Raw genomic sequence first — 14,518 nt, forward strand, 5'->3', positions numbered from 1 at the left:
CAGAGACTCGAATTCGGGACCTTTGTCTTTCGCGGGCAAGTGCTCTACCATGCCTCGGGCATGGATGTGTGTGATGTCCTTAGGTTAGTTAGGTTTAAGCAGTTCTAAGTTCTAGGGGACTGATGACATCAGTTGTTAAGTCCCATAGTTCTCAGAGCCATTTGAACCATTTACTAATAATGGCAGTAACTGACAAATACTCTCATTTTTCTTAATCCCGTTATAATTGAGGCGTTGAGATCAGAAACGGAACTGATCATCATTTTTGGGGTATATGAGTTATTACTGTAGTTGGTATTTTCACACGATTCCGCAACTGTTGGTTCTAAAATTGGATTTGTTCAGTGATTTTTCCCTGCAGAAAGAGGACTTCTCATACAGACCCTATATTGCAAGAAAGAACGTGAGGCATGAGGGCAGCACTGTAGCGGTTTGCAGTAATTAGCTGCGAGATTTCCAAATGGCTTCGGTGACGGAAGTGTTAGACGAGTCAGAAGAAGATTTATATGAATTTAGAAGGAAGAAAAGGCGCCCCGAATTCCGGAAGAGGAATGTGATTAAAGAAAAGAGGGTCAAGGGTTTGGAGCGTGCCAACTGGAGAGGAATCAGTGTTCCTAGGAGGGAAACAGGTGCAGATTGCAGGTAAATAGTCATACAATGTTCATTGTTCGAATTCTCTGTACTTAATGTAATGTTCTGTAGCAGAGGCAAGTTGTGTAGAAACATTGTACTAAAATGTGAATATAAAATCCTTTCATGGACGCAAAGTTTAAACATACAATTTAGTTGTAAATATGTCATTCGCCGAGTATACGCTAATATCTGTTCACAGATGCCGGCGTAAATGTTTTGAGAAGTTGTCATTTGCTAAGAAGGGACTACTGTGGACAGAATTCAACAACACGCCCAACAAAGATGGACAGGATGTGTACTTGAGTGCTCACATTCTTCCCTTCTTTCCAGAAGCAAGGAGACCACGCCCAAATGCCAATACCAATCGTGGAAGGACAGCAAACTATTACTATAAGGTAACTGGCATCACAACTGTAATATTATTTTATTAACCATTTCGTTCCCGAATTATGAATATCTTTGATCCACGGTTTGTAAAATCTTTAAGGCGAAATAGTTAAGACATGTATTTAATAGTGTACAGTATTAAGATCATGTAGATTTTTGTTTTATGATACTAATTCACTTGTATCTTCAGGTTAAAGTTGGCCTCAAGGAAACTATGGCGTGCAAGAAAGCTTTTATTGCACTCCATGGCATATCAAAACGCCAAGTGGAGACACTGTCCCAAGTCAATATTTCAGTACAATGACTGTTGTTTAAATCGAATTGGGATATGTCAGTCATTTTGTGTAACCATTTTCTATTAGTTGTCTTCATCCTAAGATTACAGATTGTTGGTATAACATCGCATTCTTCCTCACGAGTCTGTAGGACTAACTATAAGGTTTGGGAGTAACGTTATTTAGAATTACACAGTTCTTCATTATATCTCAGAACATCAGTTAAGTGACATATCCCCTTTTTGATCTCAACGCCTCAATTATAATAATTGTTGCTGTGTGGAATTTTGCACCATAATGCTTACCCCAGGTCTGGGGCAGAGATTCAGTTTGTTCGTTTCTAACATTTTGTTAAATACATTGAAGTGACGAAGATCATGGAATAGCTATATGCACATTTACAGGTATGAAAGGGCAGAGCAATAGCGGAGCTGTCATTTGTACTTAGGTGATTCATGTGAAAAGGCTTCCGACGGATTATGACCGCACGTCGGGAATTAACAGATTCTGAACGTGAAATCGTAGCGGGAGCAACAGCACGGACATTCCATTTCGGAAATCGTTAGGGAATTCAATATTCAGAGAAGGCATTCCTCTCACCACGAACAACGCAGAGGTCGACGGCCTTTGCATAACAACCGAGAACAGCGTCGTTGCGTAGAGTTGTCAGTGCTAACAAACAAGCAAATCTGCATGAAATAACCACAGAAATCAACGTGGACGCACGACGAATGTATCTGTTAGAGCAGTGCGGAGAAATTTGGCGTTAATGGGCTATAGCACCAAACGACCGACGAGAGTGCCTTTGCTAACAGCACGACATCGCCCGCATCTCCTCTCCGAGGTCTCGTGACATGTTGGTTAATCCTAGAGGACTGCATAACCGTCGCCTGGTCAGAGGAGTACCGATTCCAGTTGGTAAGAGCTGATAGTAGGGTTCGAGTATGGCGCAGACGACACGAAGCCATGAACCCAAGTTGTCAACAATGCACTGTGCAAACTGCTGGTGGCTCCATAAAGGTGTGGATTGGGTTTTACATGGAATTGACTGGGTCCTCTACATCAAATAACCAATCATTGACCGGAAGGGTTGGGTTCAGCAATTTTGAGGCCTCTTGCAGCCATTCATGGACTTCATATTCTCATAGAACGGTGGAATTTTTATGGATGACAATGTGGCATCTCCCTGCGCCACAATTGTTCGCGATTAGTTTGAAGAATATTCTGGACAGTTGCACGGAATGATTTGGCTAAACAGACCGTCCGACATAAATGAGGTTTATGGAATAAAATCAAGAGGTCTGTTCGTGGACAAAATCCTGCACCGGCTCTAATTTTGCTATTATGGACCGCTACATGGCTCAATATCTCTGCAGAGGACATGCAACGACTTGTTGGGTCCTTGCCACGCCGCGTTGCCCCACTACGCCGGGCAAAAGGAAGTCCGACACGATATTAGAGGTATCCCATTACTTTTGTCACCTCGCTCTGTAACCTGAACACGTCATACAAACCAGCTTGAACTTATACTGAAGCGCCAAGGAAACTAGTATAGGCATGTGTATTCAAATAGAGAGATCTGTAAACAGGCAGAAGATCGCGCTGTGGTCAGCAACGCCTATATAAGACAACAGGTGTCTACTGCATTTGTTAAGTCGGTTATTGCTGCTACAATGGCATGTTTTCAAGATTTAAGTGAGTTTACAAGCGATGGGACAGAGCCAGGAAGTGAGATTTTCCCGTACGACCATTTCACGAGTGTACCATCAATATTAGGAATCCGGTAAAACATCAGATCTCCGACATCGCTGCAGCCGGAGAAAGGTCCTGCAAGAACAGAACCAATGACGACTGAAGAGTATCTTTCAACGTGACAGAAGTGGAACCCTTCCGCAAATTGCTGCAGATTTCAGTGCTGGGCCATCAACAAGTGTCATTCAACGAAACATCACCGACATGGGGTTACGGAGCCGAAGGCTCACTCGCGTATCCTTGGTGACTGCGCGACACGAAGCTTTACGCCTCGCCTGGGCTGCCAACACCGACATTGGACTGTTGATGACTGGAAACATGTTGCCTGGTCGGACGAACCTCGTTTCAAATTGTAATGAGTGGATGGACGAGCACAGGTACGGAGACTACCTCATGAATCGATGGACCCTACATGCCAGCAGGGGTCTGTTCAAGCTGGTGGAGGCTCTGTAATGATTTGGGGCGCGCGCAGTTGGAGTGATATGGGACACTCTTCTGAGTTTAAACACCAAACTCCCCAGACATGAACATTGTTGAGAACATATATGATACCTCGCAACGTGCAGTTCAGAAGAGATCTCCACCCTTTTGCACTCTTACGGATTTATGGATAGCCTTGCAGAATTCATGGTGTCACTTCCCTTTAGCGCCTCTTTTGACGTTAGTCTAGTCCATGCCACGTCGTGTTGCGGCACTCCGGCGTGCTCGCGGGGGCTCTCCACGATATTGGGCAGGCGTAAAAGATTCTTTAGCTCTTCAGTGTATGTATCGTGTAAAGCATGATCCCATACAGTTTTCATTAGCATGAACTAGGAAAGCAGAAGTGAGGAATAGGAAAGTACTAAGTGCGCACCTTTGCCTCCGTCTATCCCATTCTTTACACAACAATAATAACATTCTGTCCTTCCAAGTCAAAGGAAACGAGGACCTGATGCTGCTGGAGTTTTTCAAGTGAGTGGACAGTCTGTGACAGAGACGAGCAGAAATTGTGCAGTAGACGCGAGATGCCTGCAAGCGTCTGCTGCAGGGGCGCGGAGGACCGTCCGCTGTTTTCGTTCCCTCGGCTGCAGAGGCAGGAGGGCGGGCCTCGGGGGGCAGCAGCCGCCGTCGATTACGTCTCGAGAGCAGCCTACGGCCCACAGCCCACAGCCCACAGCCACTCGTGGCGCCGGAGTTAATCAGCGCCGGCGGAGTGTGTGCGCGCGCTATCGGGCCGCCGCACGCAGCAGCCGCGCCGCCCCCGGCCGGCCACAAAGCGCGGCCCGCCGCCCCCGCCTTCCTTTCCCGGCGGTGATTGCGGCGCCGGCGTCCATTGTCGGCGCACGAGGCTGGCGCCGCATTGTGGCGTAGCCTTCCCTGCTATGGCGCCGATGCCGGCGATAATGAATCTGGCTCCGTCACTCTTCAGGTGGCGGCGACAAGCGCCGCCTCCCCGACAGCGGCAGCGCCTCGCCGACAAATAAGAAGGGAGCGCCGCCGGCGGACAGGCATTCCGCCTCCACCACCCGCGCCCGGGTTCACCGCGTCCTGCAGTCGCAAACTGCTCCGGTCCGGTCAAAGCTGCTGACGCCTTCGTACGCAATTTCCACAACGCTTGGGCGGAGGGATTACAGAATCTGATTGGTACTGGACATGAGATGTTGTAAGTAACTCACCTTTACTTGTGCGTGTGTTATCGCAAATACAAACCTGGGAATGTGAACAGACAACGTGAATGTGCTGCTGAGTCAAAGAATGCTGTGTGTGTGGAATCCGATCTCATTCGTAAGCAAATAAATAAGTAAACCAATAATTTCACGCTCAGTACACTTGGTCAGTACGAACTGGTAAAAAACAGTAATTGGTTCAAATGGCTGTGAGCACTATGGGACTTAACATCTGAGGTCACCAGTCCCCTAGAACTTAGAACTACTTAAACCTAGCTACATCACGCACATCCATGCCCGAGGCAGGACTCGAATCTGGGACCTTAGCGGTAGCGCAGTTCCGGACTGAAGCGCCTACAACCGCTCGGTCAGAGCTGTCGGCAAACCGTAATTGAATAAAAAAACGAAGTTTAATGCCGAATTGTATAAGAATATAACCTGAAACACACGAAAAATCTGGATTGACATATGACCATGGTAAAATAAAGAAACTGACAGAACCTACATTGTGCAAAGGAAACGAAAGGATCACGTATTGTGAATCTCACCTGCAAGATGAAGTACTGGCAGAAACAGCTACATGGCAAGACTCCGCAAAAGCTAAAAAAATACTGCTAAAAACTAAATACAGTTGGTCCAGGGAAATTGGGCTGATATCTTGACACAGAATGTCAATGAACACACATGACTCAACCTTTAAATACTGAAATTTCAGTTAGGAAGGAACTCATCAAAGAGAACAAGTACAGAGTCTAATATTAAAATTCATTTACTCTAATAACTCCCATGGTACTCAGAAGATCAATCAATAGAATAATTATCAAAAATTCGACTGTAATGAGAATTAAGTCAACTGACAATACAAAACTACAAAAATAAAAATAAACCTTTTACCTCATCAAATAATACCGTGTTCTTCATTTCAAAACACTTTTTTATGTTCGTATACTATCCAACTATTATTCTGAATCATCATTCCTCCTCTTAATAAATCTGCAACTCACACAGTTCCAAAAGTGCGTTCATAGATAAAGCTGTACACAGAACAAATTTCGCCTGCTGCACACAGCAGCTATCCACTACGGACTGTCAAAGATTCTACGACTCCACAGTGCTGCCATCGCAGACATATGTACTGTTGCCTAACAACTCTTTCTCTGACAACAATACTTCAAATGTATCATTTTCCTCTACCAATATAATACATACAATAGCATCATCAAAAATAGCCATCTTACAAGTTTTCGTCTACCTCCAGACTTAATTAGCTGCGCGGTCTGGGGCGCCACGTCACGGATTGTGCGGCTGGTACCGCCGGAGGTTAGAGTCCTCCCTCGCGCATGGGTGTGTGTGCTGTTCTCGGCATACGTTCGTTTAAGTAGTGTATAAGTCTAGGGACCGATGACTTTAGCAGTTTGGTCCCTTAGGAATTCAAACACATTTGAACATTTTGAACATAATTAAACTACACCAAAACAGTATACCGACGTCTATTGTGGGTTCCGGTTCTGGTGCCTGCGCGCACAGGCTCACGAACGCTAAGCCTGACATAGCTGTGAGGAGAGTGCAACGGAATACATACCGCTGAGGCATGTAGGACGTCTACGAGTGGTGCTTCATCGGTGCTAATGTGGCTTTGCCGTCTCCTTAACAGAATAAGTGCACCGTATTGGTTCAAAAAGAGGAAAATCGAGGAGACACTGAAATTATGGGGGTTCAAGTTGGGGATAAGATAACATTCAAGAAGCGGGGGGAAGAGTTTGGGCAAGAGTGTTGGGAAGCAGAGGAATCTCGGAGGAGGACCTTTCGATTGCTGCCATACATTAGGTAACGTTTGCAATCAAAGTACTGCAAATGAAGTAGGAGACTGGTGAATTACCTTACAGAGCATGGACCGTACTCGGTATATTTATGCCGGTTCGGGAAACGGGTTACTCCTACGTTTGGCCGTGGAGCGGCAGAGACCATCTGTGATTCGTCTGAAAACGTCACCTGTCACCACTCAGTGGACGTCGAGATGCGGTACTGATGTGCAAAATCCAGCCTGCGTCGTAGATGAACAGCCGTCTGCATGGAAGCATGAACCATTTACCTGCTGCGGTGGAACAATACGCAACAACGTTTGCTGCATGGTCATTGAGGAGGCGACGGCCGCTGTGGGCGAGCCGTCCTAGGCGCGTCAGTTCAGAACCGCGCGACTGCTACGGTCGCAAGTTCGAATCCTGCCCGGGCATGGATGTGTGTGGTGTCCTTAGCTTAGTTAGGTTTAAGAAGTCCCCTAGACTTAGTCTAGGGGACTGATGACCTCAGATCTTAAGTCCCATAGTGCTTATAGCCATTTGGACCATTTTTTTAAAGAAATAAAGAAAAATATGAGAAGATAATCAGATTATCACTTAGTCTCGATGGAGAGCATGTTACATTTTCTCAACAGGTAGCAACTGTGTTGTCACAAGACATGCGAATGTAGAATACTCTGAGGTACAGAGGTGTAATTCTTTGGCTATTGTGCGAAAACATCATAACAGGAAATTTGCTTACAGCGCTTATTTGCGATCACCATATTAGCGCAGAGAATGTAAAATGTTTAGAAGTTAGGTTAAAAGTGAAAATAAAATTTATTCTTTTGTCACTGGGCAAGGAGCGATACAATATTCAAAGTCTTGTACACTACAGTTAACAACAAGCGCGAGCATGTTCGTGTGTGCGCACGTCTTTGTATGCGCGCGTGTGTGTTTGTGTTTTTTCAGATTTGAAACGGATCTCGTAACAAAATTATGTACGAATACATATTTCCTCACTGAGTCTATGCGCCTACGGGTTCTCATTTCAAGCAGCACTATCCCTTAAAATATTTATTTGCGATCTGTGTAGCCTGTGATGAGTTCTGTGGCGTTAACAGAAAATGGCTAGGTTTAGTTTGGCGGTATTTTATTAAGACACGACGCTTCTTGATAACCACGATTGGTATGCAGTACAGAATATATTCACTGGCAAGCTACAAACAGCGACAGCTTGACTTTAAATAAATAAAAATTCTACTGTTACTTGTTTCGAACTTAAAAAAGAAAATACAATTTTCAGAAAGTGACTTGCTTCTTTAAAGTCTCACTGTGCATTGTCTTACAGGTATGCTTCACCTATCCTTGTAAAAACCTTTTTATATATGTGTTTGTCGATTTAAGGTGTTTATTTTCACCCCTGAAAGTCTAATTAAATAAATACACACAAATTTGCTCTTTTGAGTGAACAGTCTGAACTGATATCTCTTTGCCATGAGGCAACAGTTTTGTAAAATCGCGCGCTATAAGAATTTAACGAAAACAGCGACTGAACTGGATAACGATGGTTTGTTTTCTTTTAATTTAAGATCAGTTACCACTTTTGTGTTGGTTGGATTAAAGGCACCTCACCTGGTGTTACAACTACGAAAAACTTCCGATTTTCTGCTGACACCGTGCTTTTACCAGCAGCGAAGTTGAACTTGCTGAGCAGTTAACAAAGGTAAAAGACATTAGCCTCCCTTATGGATTGGACCTCAATCTCACCAAGTCCAGACTCACAATAACTGATCGAGGAGTACAGTTTCAGTTCACCAGTCGGGTAAAGAAACTGGAAGTAGTTCATTCTTTCTTCCATTTTGGATCAACCATCTTTTACACAGTAAGCTGTGAAGATGAGATAAGAAGACGGATTAGGCAACAGTGGGTGGCTATGAAGCAGCTCACCAGGATCTGGCAGAACAAAAAAATAACGAACACCACAGAGGTACGGTCTGTTGAAAGACTCGTGTTTCCCGTCTTGTTTTTTGATTATGAGACATGGACCCTTAAAGCCAGAGACAAGCAGAGTATCGATGTATTTGAGCTTTGGTGTTGGCATAGGACGCTGCGCATAAAATGGACTGACAGAAGAACAAATGTGTGCATAATTAAGCAGCTCATTATCTCCACGCGCCTTTCTCCTCGTGTCAACCAAAAAATTCTCCAGTTCCTTGGCAATATAGTGAGAAAAAATGGGTAAGACCTAGAGAAAATAATTACGGAAGGAAAGATCGAGGGTAACAGACCGAGGAGAAGAGCAGCAAACAAGTGGACTGACCAAATCAAGGTGATCTCTGGCATACCTCTTCAGCAGGCTCTAAGAGAAGCTGCTAACCGTCCAGGATGAACGCTTCATGGCATCACGACGGCCAGCAGTGAGCACCACGACTTGTGTGTCAACACTGCTCTTAAGTAAATTAATGTAAAACCAAACTGTCAGTAAAATTACTGTCTACTTACGGCAAGAAAAAAGGAATAAAAGTGAGGTAGTGTTAATACTTTAATCCTTCTTTACCTCCTCTGCATTACTGCAGATGACGCGTCACTGAGCACATTTGTACTGTGCATGCAGTACACGTGAGGTGCCTAGTTGTTTCCACTGCCCTGTGTGGAATACATAAGTTCTTGTACACTTCACTAACCTGCTGTCTTCGTGATGATGATGTCCCTAGCGTAGAAAGCACGCAGGTCGTGGATTCTTTTTCTTGAGGCTGACATTAACTTCGCAAGGAAGTGCTGCTACGACTAAATTATAACTCATTTGGGATGCCACTCGGGTTTTTATTGATATACACACGAGAAACTATTCTTGATCACAACGTATTGAACATATCTTTCCACAGTGATTATATCTGTCTAAAATAACATGAAATACATCCTGCCACAGACAACATGTCTTTCTGCTGGAACCGTAAGAACTGGAGAATAAAATTATATGAATCAAATACTACTATTACAGACAACATGTCTGTACCTAGCGACGGTCGGAACTGTAGTAAATAAAACTGCATGAAACAAATACTGCTATAACAGACAACATGTCTGTCTACTGGAACGGTCAGAACTGGAGAGCCGGACTCCCCGAGACACTTCGCGCGCCAAGCCAGCAAGGCGTGATCCGAACGCCACCGAAGTGCATCGGCAGTAATATCTTCAGTCTTTTGTTTTATTAATAATTTTAATTTAATAATTTTGAAATGACTGATTGATAGCTGGCTGTTGAGAGCCGTTTATTTAAAAAAATGAAGAAATTTGGATGACAGGTTTAATTAGTAATAGCAAATATAGTTTAACGTTTTGGCGCCCTACCGTCGAAAACAGCAGTCAATCACACAGCAGCAGCATCATGCAGGCGGCCTTTCTCACGGGAATGGTACCAAATCTGTCACCGGTACCTCATCCCACATTGCGTCATCTCTATGCTTCTTGAATCTCCACTGCCCTGGGAATAGCTTCCTGGAGCCTAATATGATGGCTGAATAAGCCAGAAGTATTACATTCTCCAACTGCATATGCATAGTATAATTAAGTGCCGAGATGAACGAAAAATTATTGTGACGGTAAAATTTGCCTAATATTCTCTCCAATTTGTTAAATTTTATTTATTCTCTATTACCTAGAGGTTTTTTGTCATTATCCTTAGTTCTGCACGCTAACCACAACAACAACAAACATTGCTACGGGCTCACCGTTTTTTAAAGGCGGCGAGGAAAATACGAGCGCTTGGTGGGAAACTGCTCGATTATCGCATCTTTGAACAGCAGCTATTCACGCAGATTATTGGAATGAGTATCATTAGCCTCGGTTCCACTTTTTTTGCCATTATTTTAAGGTGTTTGCTCTCGTTGCACAGCAATTTCCACACTTTTGGTGTAGCACTGTGAGTAAATCGTCCGCCCATACGACGTCGAAAACCAATACACTACACACCAAAACGTGCTGAGCGCGCGTTTACGCGGAATTGCGCCGTGGCTCATACAATACTTACAGCGATATTAAGGTCTCGAATTATGCACAGTGGAGAGAGTACGATGAGGTCGCTTTGCACAGTAAAGTGTTACTTCAGTCACACAGTGTTATCCTCCGAGAGTCACTTCGATGAAACACCCTGTTAGCGCAATCCAGCCACAAACAAAGGTTTAATGAATGAAACCGTGCGATGTGGAGCTGGAGCATCTCCTCCGAGATATGACGAAAATCTTAACTTCCCGTAATTGTTCGCCATGCTGATGGGTTCTCTGGGAAGGCAAGGACTTTTTATTTTTTAATATACGGTGTGTTAATTTTAAGTTGACAAACCAGAATAACTCGAAAAATAAGCTTCACATGAGAAATGTGTAGTATCCAAAATTGATTATTTTCCAGGGGGACATCTGCTGTTGTTGTCTTCAGTCCTGAGAGTGGTTTGATGCAGCCCTCCATGCTACTCTGTCCTGTGCTAGCTTCTTCATCTCCCAGTACCTACTGCAAGCGACATCCTTCTGAATCTGCTTAGTGTATTCCTCTCTTGGTCTCCCTCTACGATTTTTACCCTCCACGCTGCCCTCCAATGCTAAATTTGTGATCCCTTCATACCTCAGGACATGTCCTACCAACTGACCCCTTCTTCCAGTCAAGTTGTGCCACAAACTTCTCTTCTCCCCAATCCTATTCAATACCTCCTCATTAGTTACGTGATCTATCCACCTTATCTTCAGCATTCTTCTGTAGCACCACATTTCGAAAGCTTCTATTCTCTTCTTGTCCATACTAGTTATAGTCCATGTTTCACTTCCATACAAGGCTACACTCAATACATATACTTTCAAAAACGACTTCCTGATACATAAATCTATATTCAATGTTAACAAATTTCTCTTCTTCAGAAACGCTTTCCTTGTCATTGCCAGTCTACATTTTATATCCTCTCTACTTCGACCATCATCAGTTATTTTGCTCCCCAAATAACAAAACTCCTTTACTACTTTAAGTGTCTCATTTCCTAAGCTAATTCCCTCAGTATCACCCGATTTAATTTGACTACATTCCATTATCCTCGTTTTGCTTTTGTTGATGTTCATCTTATATCCTCCTTTCAAGACACTGTCCATTCCGTTCATCTGCTCTTCCAGGTCCTTTGCTGTCTCTGACAGAATTACAATGTTATCGGCGAACCTCAAAGTTTTTACTTCTTCTCCATGAATTTTAATACCTACTCCGAATTTTTCTTTTGTTTCCTGTACTGCTTGCTCAATATACAGATCGAATAACATCGGGGAGAGGCTACAACCCTGTCTCACTCCCTTCCCAGCCACTGCTTCCCTTTCATGTCCCTCGACTCTTATAACTGCCAACTGGTTTCTGTACAAATTGAAAATAGCCTTTCGCTCCCTGTATTTTACCCCTGCCACCTTTAAAATTTGAAACAGAGTATTCCAGTCATATTGTCGAAAGCTTTCTCTAAGTCTACAAATGCTAGAAACGTAGGTTTGCCTTTCCTTAATCTTTCTTCTAAAATAAGTCGTAAGGTCAGTATTGCCACACGGATTCCAACATTTCTACGGAATCCAAACTGATCCTCCCCGGGGTCCGCATCTACCAGTTTTTCCATTCGTCTGCAAAGAATTCGCGTTAGTATTTTGCAGCTGTTCGGTAATTTTCACATCTGTCAGCACCTGCTTTCTTTGGGATTGGAATTATTATATGCTTCTTGAAATCTGAGGGTACTTCGCCTATCTCATACATCTTGCTCACCAGCTGGTAAAGTATTGTCATGACTGGCTATCCTAAGGCCGTCAGTAGTTCTAATGGAATGTTGTCTACTCCCGGGGCCTTGTTTCGACTCAGGTCTTTCAGTGCTCTGTCAAACTCTTCACGCAGTCTTATCTCCCATTTCGTCTTCATCTACATCCTCTTCCATTTCCATAATATTGTCCTCAAGTACATCGCCCTCGTATAAACGCTCTATATACTCCTTCCACCTTTCTGCCTTCCCTTCTTTGCTTAGAACTGGGTTGCCATCTGAGTTCTTGATATTCATACAAGTGGTTGTCTTCTCTCCAAAGGTCTCTTTAACTTTCCTGTAGGCAGTATCTATTTTACCCCTAGTGAGATAAGCTTCTACATCCTTACATTTGTCCTCTAGCCATCCCTGCTTGGCCATTTTGCACTTCCTGTCGATCTCATTTATGAGACGTTCGTATTCCTTTTTGACTGCTTCATTTACTGCATTTTTATATTTCCTCCTTTCATCAGTTAAATTCAATATTTCTTCTGTTACCTAAGGATTTCTAGCAGTCCTCGTCTTTATACCTACTTGGTCTTCTGCTGCCTTCACTACTTCATCCCTCAGAGCTACCCATTCTTCTTCTACTGTGTTTCTTTCCTCCATTCCTGTCAATTGTTCCCTTATGCTCTCCTTGAAACTCTGTACAACCTCTGGTTCTTTCAGCTTATCCAGATCCCGTCTCCTTAAATTCCCACCTTTTTGCAGTTTCTTCAGTTTTAATCTACAGGTCATAACCAATAGATTGTGGTCAGAGTCCACATCTGCCCCAGGAAATGTCCTACAATTTAAAACCTGGTTCCTAAATCTCTGTCTTACCATTATATAATCTATCTGATACCTTTTAGTATCTCCAGAATTCTTCCATGTATACAACCTTCTTTTATGATTCTTAAACCAAGTGTTAGCTATGACTAAGCTATGCTCTGCGCAAAATTCTACCAGACGGCTTCCTCTTTCATTTCTTAGCCCCAAATCATATTCACCCACTATGTTGCCTTCTCTCCCTTTTCCTACTGCCGAATTCCAGTCACCCATGACTATTAAATTTTCGTCTCCGTTCACTACCTGAATAATTTCTTTTATCTCATCATACATTTCCTCAATTTCTTCATCATCTGCAGAGCTAGTTGGCATATAAACTTGTACTACTGTAGTAGGCGTGGGGTTTGTGTCTATCTTGACCACAATAATGCGTTCACTATGCTGTTTGTAGTAGGTTACCCGCACTCCTATTTTTTTATTCATTATTAAACCCACTCCTGCATTACCCCTATCTGCTGGTGCTAAAATTAACCCGCCCCCTGGGTGTGGGGCGGGAGTCAAGTTTAAAATTTCAAATGGGAACCCCCATTTTTTATTGCAGAATCAGATTCTTCATTAAAAACTACGTAATTTTTGTGTTAAACATTTGTTACGATTCTGGGTAGTTGGCGCTGTAATTGAAGAGAATCCATGTTCTCATTTTCGCGTGGAAAATGGTTACGTATAGATAAAAAATAATTATTTACTTCGTAAATTTTGATTCCCTAAAACTAAAACTCTCCCTCTCTCCCCATAGGGAGGGGTTTGAGAGAGAGGAATTAGAGTTTCACAAATGTTGACCAAAATATTAATTTTTTTCCGCAGATTTGAATAAGTTTTGTTAAACTCTAATTCCTCTCTCTGAAACCCCACCCTATGGTGAGAGGGGAGAGTTTTAGTTGTAGCGAATCAAAATATATGAAGTAGCGAAATAATTTTTTTTTCATCCTTAACTATTTTCCACGCAACAATTAGAACATGGATTTTGTTAAATTACAGCGCCAACTACCCAGAAAAAAAACAAATGTTTACGACAAAATGAACGTAGTTTTTAGGTAGAATCTGATTCTGCAATAAAAAATGGGGGTTCCCATTTTAAATTTTAAACTTGACTTCCGCCCCACCCCCAAGGGATCTCGGGGGGGGGGGGGGGGGGAGGCATCAGCAGTTGTTCCCCTGGAAAATAATAAACTTTGGATTCTACACATTTTTACGTGTGAAGCTTATTTTTCGAGTTATTCTGGTTCGTCAGCTTAAAATTTTCACCTTGTTTATCTCTCGGTAAATGTGAAGAGTCGTTGAATCTCGCACTAATCTTACACTGTCCAGTTATGTTAATGTGACCACTTGTCGAAAGACTGACTAACGACAGACTGCTTGTTGTGTACATAGTTCCGCGTAGTCAGCGCATACACAACTTTCCCACTACAGCGC

At 43.1% G+C, this 14,518-nt stretch overlaps 1 protein-coding gene across 1 annotated transcript in view; it reads left to right on the plus strand.

Moving 5' to 3' along the window:
• Positions 1-460: 460 nt before the first annotated feature.
• The window catches only part of LOC126284542 (uncharacterized), a 495,687-nt gene continuing 481,629 nt past the window's right edge, over positions 461-14,518 (plus strand). Inside the window, exons 1-2 of the mRNA XM_049983544.1 lie at positions 461-642; positions 833-1,028. Coding sequence (XP_049839501.1) covers positions 461-642; positions 833-1,028 — 378 coding nt within the window. The remainder of the gene's footprint in view (positions 643-832; positions 1,029-14,518) is intronic.

This window comes from Schistocerca gregaria, chromosome 8 (assembly GCF_023897955.1).
Source record: "Schistocerca gregaria isolate iqSchGreg1 chromosome 8, iqSchGreg1.2, whole genome shotgun sequence".
Classification (NCBI taxonomy): Eukaryota; Metazoa; Arthropoda; class Insecta; order Orthoptera; family Acrididae; genus Schistocerca; species Schistocerca gregaria.